Source organism: Brachycentrus maculatus, unplaced genomic scaffold (genome assembly GCF_059751285.1).
Source record: "Brachycentrus maculatus isolate JH-2025_06_01 unplaced genomic scaffold, ASM5975128v1 h1tg000537l, whole genome shotgun sequence".
Lineage (NCBI taxonomy): Eukaryota > Metazoa > Arthropoda > Insecta > Trichoptera > Brachycentridae > Brachycentrus > Brachycentrus maculatus.
Genome location: NW_028281283.1, coordinates 362,009 through 372,458, shown reverse-complemented (window position 1 = coordinate 372,458; position 10,450 = coordinate 362,009). Strand labels below are relative to the sequence as shown.

Below are 10,450 nucleotides of genomic sequence, written 5' to 3'. Positions count from 1 at the left end.
TTAGTGAAGTAGATTCACAGAACTTCTACTAAGATTCGCTTTATCACAGAACGGGTCATTTTGATCCGGTCGTTCACAGCCAACCCACGTCTGTGAACAGTTCATAATATTTCTACTTTGAAGCAAAAAAAAAATATGTTTATCCGATATAATAAATTGACATCTACAATACTTAGTATTATTTTACTTGGAAACCCGTACAACTTAGTTAACAAATGCAAATTTATGTACATACAAATACGTGACTATTTCTCGTTAATTATAATGTACAAGTATATACGTGGGCACCTATATTTATATTTCAGCACGTATTACTACGTCAGCAAATTGAATATAAATAAAAAGTATTTTTTATGTAACATGTTTTGTGAAGCGATTCCGCTTATTTGTCAGATAAGCCAGGGTAGGTTGAAAAAGTAATAGTAAACAATTATAGCGTGTAGGCACGTTGGCAAGCCAAAGGCAATCACCAGTCAGAAGTGTATGCAGTCCCGGGCCGGCCGTACCGCAAGCTGTCTGTGCTCAGAGCGGACCGCGAGAACCCAACAGGCCGGCAGTAGAGACGCGCGAGGATCCAGTTAAACTAAAATGATGAAGATCAAAAGATAACGATTCTTCTAAGTGCATTCCACGGCGGGACTTGTTCTATACGACCAGTGCATCAGTTCGTCCGCGTCCCGCTCTCGAATAGTTTATGTATAAATAGTTGTCACGGAGAATTCGAGAAATGCCGGCCAAAGGAAAATCACACTGGAAGGAGTATCGGGCTGCCTTGTCTGGTAATTTTATCACCTTTATTTTCTTATCACCTCTCGTTCCATTTTTTGTCTTGTAAAAATCAACACACGTGTTATATTTTATAGTACAAACCGTATTATTATATTATTTCCAATCATAATACAAGTATACTATTCAATTCACCAAAATTTTAAAAGAACACTAAAAAGTCAAAACAAAACGTTACATTAAACATAACTAATAAGAAAATTTCTTCTTTAAAACCCTTATTCGCATCCGATGGTGCATAGGGCACTACATCATATAAAGGCAGTGTTATCTTAATCATTAACATGTGTTAGAAAAGGTGATCAGTCATCCGTTTAGGTATCAGTCCAGGGTAATATTGAATAAGTATTAGGGTGAAAAAATCATTTATATTTATTTGACCCTCTGGGGATCGAACCCAGTACGGTAGCCGAGCGTGCTGACCATTACACTACTGAGGTGGATAAGAAAAAAAATATGGTACAATAAAAATTTTATCATTGTAATTCTGATAAATCCTTATTTTTATGAACATTTTGTAGGTCTATTCTACATAAGTTAGTAACGATTTTAGTTAGTACAAGGAAAACAGAAAGAAATTTATTAAAAACCAGCCAATGACACTCTTCAATCATTTTACCTTAAATTTTGGCAATATTAGAATAAGTATCGCGTGTTTTTGACATTTCCGGCATGTAAAACTATATTTTCATCTAATGCTGATCAGAAATCCAACAAAGTTAGATAAATATAAAATATTTGCATTAATCACTGTCGATCTGACCAACTGTCAAACTGACGTTTCTTGTATGAACGAAATCATAGAAAAGTGCAATAAATAAGAGTTATTCCACATTTTTACTTTTTGTCTTTGGAAATTTCACTAATATGGATACTAAGCTGCGTTAATATTGATTTTAAGCACATAGGATAAAGAACGACGTTAATTTATTAGATTAATATAGTCAAAATTGGATAAGGGTAAGATAGAGACGGTAAGGACCGTCCTAAATTCTTTTAATGTGGACTTTTCGTTACAAAACCAAATATTAAAGGGATTTCTAAATACAGATATGAGACGAGTTGACTCGTGTCACTATCTTTACTTTTTCGTTAGGGACAGACAAAGATAGGTACATAATAAGAGTGAGAAATATCCACGCAGGTCGAAAGTTAGTTGACAATTACCGTTTGTCAACCCATTCATGTTCTCCTGGGATAAGTTCTGAGAATGATATTGTGAAATAGAAAGCTTCTCGTATAATAAGTTCGTCCAAATCTTGTAGACAGTGTAGGGGAGAGTGCCCATGGATGGGACGTTTTTGATTTTGCCTCTCTAGTTCTTCTCTGTAAAATAAATCACAAAAAGTAAACGTGGTTTTTCTTTATTCAATCTTTTAGCTACAAATATGCAGTACTTTGTTTTCTAAAAAAATTAACCTAACTGCCTGAAAAATCGATTTCAAATCATGTCCTAAAATGTCCCATTCATAAACACCCTCCCATGAGAGGGACACCAGTATACCATGAATAGGACATTAATTAAAATGCTAGATTGATGGAATAATTCTATTTTAAAACAAAAATCATCTGTAGACACTTTCGTATAATACGTAGACACATGTAAAAGAAATTTTATTTAACATTTTTGCAACATTTTTGACATTTTTATTTTTTTTTCATGGGCCACAAAATTTACATTTAAGCCATTGCATAAAACTATATTGATATTCTCCTTCACATATGTGACACTTATTATCCTCCTTTCCTTTTGTTTTTGTCAGTGATACACCTTCTATTTCAACTGATTTATCTGAACTGATCTCTGTCATCACTCATTGAAATATTTTGTTGAAAACTGAGTTTTTTTTAAAACTCTTTTAGCGTTAGGCTTATTTTATGGTCTATCTATAGGTTTTCATTTTCCATTCTTCAATAATTGTATTTTCAAAAACTTGTCCTTTTCTGAAGTGTCAGATATTATAGTTGATTTCCCCTTACTGATTTATTTCTGTACTGTAGAACATATTCTTCCAGCTGAATTTAAATACGTGGAAAGTATTTCTTCTCGCTTCAGACTGAACTAACTAACTAAAAAAACTAACTTACTATCACGCCGCTTCCCCGCAGGGATAGGTAGAAAGAATATAACGCCACACCACTCTGTCTTTGCAAACATTCTTTTCGCCTCTTCCACGTTCATGCATCTCCTCACTCATACCCGCCGATTGTTACGACTCCAACCTGACCACTTGCAACTATTTGGCTTACCTGATCGTGCCATGTTTTTCTCAGTCTTTCTCTGCTCCTTTTTCCAATAACATTCGCCTAGTAAATTTGTTTAACCGTTTTATCCTCACTCATTCGTTCTACATGTCCAAACCATCTCAACACATTTTTCTTAATTTTATCGATTATGCTTATCTCAGCTTTGCATTCCTTCCTTATTTCACTATTCAAACATCTATCATACATCGTTTTGTCGCACATTCTTCTGAGAGATCGCATTTCGACTGCATTCAGTCTACTTTCATCCTTATTTTGCCAACTCCATGTTTCACTTCCATACATTAGAGTTAGAACCAGGACTCCGTTATGCACTGCCAGTTTAGCTTCCGCTGATAGGCTCTTTTATTTCCTATCAGCCTTTACTTGTTTGACATGTCTATAAAGAGAAGATTTTCCTATTGCATATGTCTTTGCAACCGACCTAATATTTTGCTTTTATTTAAAACCTCTTCTACAGCAGCTTCAATTAGAACGTTGGTGATTGATGGTTGGTGAACGATGCCGTGTTTTTGGCATTATAACCTAAAAACAATATAATGTTTACAATGCGTGTAATACAAACGAGTACAAACGATTTTTAATATAAATTAAAAGTATTCGCCATGAATGGGGCAATTTTCCCTTGAGTGGGACCGTCCCATTCATGATCACTGCGCGCGTCCCATTCAAGGAAATGCGTGATTTTTAGAAAAATGGATAAATCGATACATTTATTCTAAAGTAAATTTGATGAAACATACTTTATAATATCCTGAGAGAACCCACTTAAATAATTGTATTTATCAATTGCAGCACTTATCATAACCTATATGTACAAACAAAATCAAATTGCAATATATAATTTACTTTTTGACGCAAAAAAATTGTAACACGTCTTACTCGCTTTACTGTCAGTCGAGAACTAAGGTTTGAGAATTAATCTGTCTAATATCGTAGCGTTAATGTTGGGTAATTTTTAATTTTTTTTTGTAATAACAGTTTGGGCTGGAGGACGATTGTCCCATTCATCCTCTGTCCCACTCGTGGGCACTCTCCCCTACATACAAAACACGTGGTTATGAATAACCATCATAATTCAACATCTGCTTCGTCCATGTGTTATGAATATTTTTTTCTTTTACATGTCGTCATCAGTGCAGTAGGTACTGAGAATTTTTTATCATATAAGCATGTGTGCAGAGCATAATATCATTGATAGGTAGGTGCTGCAAACTCGTATATCAAAAATATTACCTTTGTACAATATAAAAAGTAATATATTTTGTATATTAAAAGCATGGTCAACTTTGTGGTATGGATTACCATATATGTATAGCACTCTCCTTATCATTCATATTTCAATTTGTGTAATTACACAAATTGAACGGTGAATGATAAGGAGAGTGTTAAAAAGCAATAATCATTATTTTATAACTACTTTCATATATTTATAATTGAATTAGTTGTGTCAGGTATAATTTTAACATACCAAATGACATCATTGGATTTGACATACATAAAATATGTACGTGGCCATAGGTCTCAACAGCAATATCTATAATCATAATAATGTCGATATTTCTTTTTTATATTTTTACCTCGTTACCTACAAATTTATTTAATTTTTAATGTACCTACTGATATTTTGTTTAAATATGTGTATTCACGTACGACAGTGTATTTTTTTTAAATATTGGTCATTTTCTAAGAATCTAATCGCTCACAGAACTCAATATTTCTATGAAATGTTTCGAATGAGTTATAAATGTATTCAATACATATACATATAAATAGAAAAATCCCATACTCGTAAGTGTATGTATGTATATACCCAACTGGGAAATAAATTAAAACTTGTTTATCTATTTAACCCTTTGAGATCAAAAAATAATTCCTGTCTACATAAAAGGTAATCAGATTGTTAGTTTAACGGGAAAAAGACTTACGGGTGAACAAATATCTCGGTTATTTCCATTTTGTATTTATCTAACTTAAAATATGAATTTTAAATTAAATTTAAAAAACAGGGGGTTCTCGACATTCTATTCTATCTATATTTCTATTTGAAATATTTTCAAATGTAAATTAAATGATGCCGAAATTGAAACGTATAAATTAAGTTTTATAAACCAATTAAGTTGCACATCAACCAAAGACACCCGAAAAAACAATCTGATTGGAATTAAATTACATTATAGAGGCAGGAAATCATTTTCTCCAAAGTTTATAATAATTTAAATAAATAAAAGTCGTTTATAAAATATCTTATTTTTAAAAATATTTTATAAACAGTAAACGATATAATATATTTTTAAGACTAAAATTTTAAATAAAATCCTCAGAAAATATTTTTTACTTTTTCTGATGAAGGTTACACTTAAAATTTTAATATTCATTTTTTTAAATGACAGGTGAAACAATAATTTAATGTAATTATTAATTATATACATTTTCAATTTACGTGTAAGTACAATGTATTTTACATGAATTTATCTGGTGTTTTCTTTTAATTGAATTTAAAAGTTTTTTTAACTTTCTAATTCACTGAACATGTCATAAAATAACAAAATGATCGAATGTCGAGGACCACCTGTATGTAATAATATTTAGAAAGCGGGACGTTTTCTTTTCGGGATTTTTGTGCGTAGCTGTATTTTTTATATTTAATTGAACTAAGTAGTTGAAGTAAAGTCAAAGTAGACTTTTTTCTCAATATTATTAATATTTAAAGCATTTACTTTGTGGTTAGTCATTTTTACTTTTATATTTATTTACAAAAAAGTTAGTAACCAATCACCGAGATTTTTTTGTCCGCCGGTTTCGAGACGTACCCGTCTCTTCGTCAGGACAATTACAACAACAGCATGCAAACAATACTACACGTCACCGCCATAGCACTATTCACACACTCTAGCTCTTAGCGCATGTTTGTTCTGCAAACCGTTGTGGTCCTCGGGTCGACCAAAATCGCATGTGATCAACATTTTGTGTTTGCATACTGTTGTTGTAATTGTCCCGACGAAGAGATGAGTATGTCTTGAAACCGGTAGACAAAAAAAATCTCGGTGAGTGGTTATATACCAATATAACTTACATTTTTGTAAATAAAAAAATAAAAGCAAAATAGACTAGTGTAGTTTGTTTTAATAAAGACAAAATTAAACAATTGATTATGCTATCACAATGCACTCTGAATTATTTAGGAATGCGCACGTGTTAAAGATATCTAAACCATGTATTTGTGACTCACAATCAACAATGCTATAAACAGCACTAAACACTCCGGTAATACCACTCTAACAATAATTAAAAGAAAGATGTAGGTACTCGTGTTGAGTCATTATAAAATATACCGTATTAATATTTATTGAAGGTGACATGCTGCTTTTTTTTATTCGCTGCTTTAAAAATATCGAAGTTTAAGATTTAATATTTGAATAAAATATAAACATTGATTGTATTGACATTCAGTACATAATGAAGCATTTTTGGTAAATACACTACTACTACATACTACTACCATCACGCTGTTTACCCACAGGGGTAGACAGAGAGGATGGAACGCCACACTCTTCTCTCCTGACATACGCTCCTAGCTTCCTTCACATCCACACATCTAGTCACACATGCCTTCCGATTGATTACGCAGACATTTGACACCACCAAATTTTAGGTTCTGATTGATCTGATCGTGCCAAGTCTTTATCGGCCGTCCTCGATCTATTCGCCACATATATTTTCTTAGTCTTTCTCTCGTTATCCATCTCCACATGTCCATACCACCTTAAAGAACTCTCCTTAATCTTTTTAATAATTCCTTGTTCAGCTTTATATTCCTTTCTTTTATCTTCGTTTTTAAGATTTTACATATTATGTAGATCTACTATGTTTTATTACCTATTCCAAGGAGACTAAACATATTAATTTATTTTTAGTTAAAATTTTACTTGGTAAGAAGTACCAGTATTTTTTTTTTAAATGAATTTTTACACGTATTTCGAGGTACCCATCATTATTATCGAACACCGTAAAACACTTGTCACAATGCATTTTAATACTTGTATTTTCCAACTAAAATTATAATTATAAATTGATAAATCACAAAGTGACTGCCGAATCAATTTATCAAATTATAACTATTTAAAAAAATATATTGAATAGGTTTTTTTCTAATACTGCTGCAATAATTCTCGATTAACTTCTAATTTAATTTAAATTTAAGAAATTCAGTCTTCTCAAATTAACAAATTTAAATATATGAAAAGGCACTTTTAAGGCTCTCATCATACTCTCGGATCCGATATAAAAACATTAGGCTTCCTGTGGTATCCATAGTAAAAAAAATAAGAAAAAAATGTATAAAATTGTGTCCCAAATTAACTATGAATTTAAAATGAATTGTCTCTCTGACTGACTATTTAAATACATACAAACTTGAATCTATACCGAGATTCTAGAAGTGGGCTAGTTTTGGTAGCGATAGGGATAAGCAGCATTGTAAAATTTTCTTTTTATGGAAATAGTATCATTTGTACAGGCGCTGCACAATTTATAATATTGACAGTTTTACGAGACCACAATTTTATTTATTCAAGTGAGATGTCTTCGCTTGACAATGACATATTATGTAAGTAGGTATAAATGTTTTATTATTCAATGTTTTTATTTCTGAATCTAAAGCCAAAATTATGTATTCATTTTAAATCAAACACAGATTTTTTGAGTCAACTAAGTAGTTTTATTAACAAAAACACAAAAAATCATATTGTGACAATTGTTGCGCCTTGTTAGGGTATTATTAAACGAATACATTCGTTTGACACACATCTCTCACAATTTTTTTTTTTAATTTTGCCATGTTCATAGAAAAGAAAATGACATAGAAAAGTAGGTTTTATATAAAGGATTATTGTAATAATGATCTATATTTTTTGGTGTAGTTTAACGAATTTTTAATAAATAGGTAGCAAGCTCTATTCATAGAAGTCGTAGAAGGACTTTACATTGGTAATGAGTATCGTGTTGATTTTTTTGCTTTCTCCCTCTATCCTTTTATTTGTACCCGCAAAAAGGTGTTCATAAGAAAGGGCCAAGTCAGGTGCAGCTTCTAGGATTTTCAATGGCGCTGTCCTATTTATTGTATATCCAATGGAAAGTTTTTGGTTCTTTTGGGATGGAATATTTTTCAAACCTGACGTACATTTTTTTAAGTCTTTCAATATGAAAATGAGCATTTTAAAATATAAATATATATATTATTTGATGATTTAACAGAACACATATACCAAGTCAATTACATATGTATATACGAGTACGTACGAATATTACAGAATAAGTATTTGCACAATTTCAATTACAAAATTCCACATATCGCTCACTCCTTTCAAGAACGTCATAAATCAAAAAACTTGATTTTTCAGGAGAACGTTTTTAAAGTTTAAAAATATTAAACAATGTATTAAAAATAAATATCGAGCCACTTATTGAACTTTTTACTGTGCAACAGATCTTTTTAGGTAAAACCTGAATGTTTTTTCTCCATTTGAAAAATATTTGGTAAATTTAAAAAATAATTAAACAATACCTTTTCTTCAGAATGCAAAAACAACACTTTCTGCCCTGTAGCAGGTAAATATTAAGTTAAAAATATGCCGCTTTTGCTGGGATATAGTACATTTTCTAAGCACTCCGAAAACATGCACAACTGAAAATTTACGTTTTTTTTATTTTTGACGTTCAAAGGAGTGAGCGATATGTAAGTTGTTAAAAATACCTGGAAGAGGGACGGTAAGGAAGAAAAGGGTAAAGAGGAAAGATCAAAGTTCAAGTCAAAAACAAATTGTACGAAACAAGGGACACATCACGATATCAATGTGGACTTATAATATTAATGATCTCAGCGCTGACAATGTCGAGTTAAACATATTAAAATCTTCATATTTATCGTTGACCTATTATTATGAACGATAAATATAGTAACTTTGATTAGACTTTTTCTATTATATATTAATATTTTTAAAAAGCTCTAACAACCAACACAGGAAGACAGGAAGGAATCAAACGCCAGCACTAGTCATCAATATAGAAAATTAAACTGAAGGACATTTTTACAACATCTCATAATAGCAAATTACCGATAAATAAATAAGCAAGTACTCGTATTTTAGAGTTAAAAACCGTCAGATTTGAATTTAAATTGTTAAAATATAAAAATAAAACACAAAGCAGCAGTTCATTCAGACATACCTACGATATATAATAAAAAGGTTAACATATCCATTGTACAGTTAATCACGGCTGATTTGTTGCACCTACATACATCAGAGCAACCTTCAATTTCAAGGTCCTTGTTTCCGTGCAATAGTGAATAGAAAATCGTTTTGTTAAATTGGGTATCATTAGTATTATAAGTATTATCTTAATTCACCTTAATAGAAGCAAAAAAGGATGGCAAAAGAAGGATGAAAGTAGACTGAATGCAGTCGAAATGCGATCTCTCAGAAGAATGTGCGACAAAACGATATATGATAGATGTTCGAATAGTGAAATAAGGAAGGAATGCAAACCTGAAATAACCATTATCGATAAAAATTTAAAAAAGATGTGTTGAGATGGTTTGGACAAGTGGAACGAATATGTGAGGAAAGACCGGTAAAACAATTTTACGAAGCAAGTATAGTTGGAAAAAGGAGCAGAGGAAGACCGAGAAAAACTAGGCATGACCAGGTATGCCAAATACTTAAAAGCGTTAGGTTAGGAGTTGAAATAATCGGCGGGCATGTTATATGAGGAGATGCATGAACGTGGAAGAGGCGGAGAATGTTTGCAAAGACATAGTGGTGTGGCGTTCTATTTTCTCTGCCTACCCCTCCGGGAAAGACGTTTGTTAGTTAGTTCAATTTTTGACTTTTTTCTGATGTTTAAATGTACTCATAAAAGTATATAATGAAATAATCCGGTTTCAGCAGTCCACTAGAAACTAGTTATATTAATTAACCTTGTTTAGTATAATGGATTTAATTTTTTTTATTCATAATTTAATTAGTCTAAATCTAGGTTATTTTTTCAAAATACTACACATAGGTTGGGTTCCAAACCATTTCATCGCATATCGTCATGTATATATTTTCAATTCATCCATCTAATTCTTTAATATTGTGACAGTGTGAATAAATATAAATTCTTTAAGTACAAAGTGCAAACACATTTACAAAACAAATTCTTTATAAAGTGTTTCATAATATACGTAAGTTTTCCTTGATACAACCATTTTCAGACAGGTAAACTCAATACACGAATAGGTACTTTACGGTAACAACGTTGTAAGATGATCGGAATTGTCAAGTGGAATTATAATTATTGTTTACACTAAAATTGCTACATGTTTACTTTTCTCATAAATAAACGAAAAGTTTTA

At 31.4% G+C, this 10,450-nt stretch overlaps 1 protein-coding gene across 1 annotated transcript in view; it reads left to right on the top strand.

Annotated features, from left to right (window-relative positions):
- The first annotated feature begins 471 nt into the window (after positions 1-471).
- Positions 472-10,450, top strand: part of LOC148301594 (facilitated trehalose transporter Tret1-like) — a 30,126-nt gene continuing 20,147 nt past the window's right edge. Inside the window, exon 1 of the mRNA XM_088273057.1 lies at positions 472-779. Coding sequence (XP_088129183.1) covers positions 728-779 — 52 coding nt within the window. The 5' untranslated portion in view covers positions 472-727. The remainder of the gene's footprint in view (positions 780-10,450) is intronic.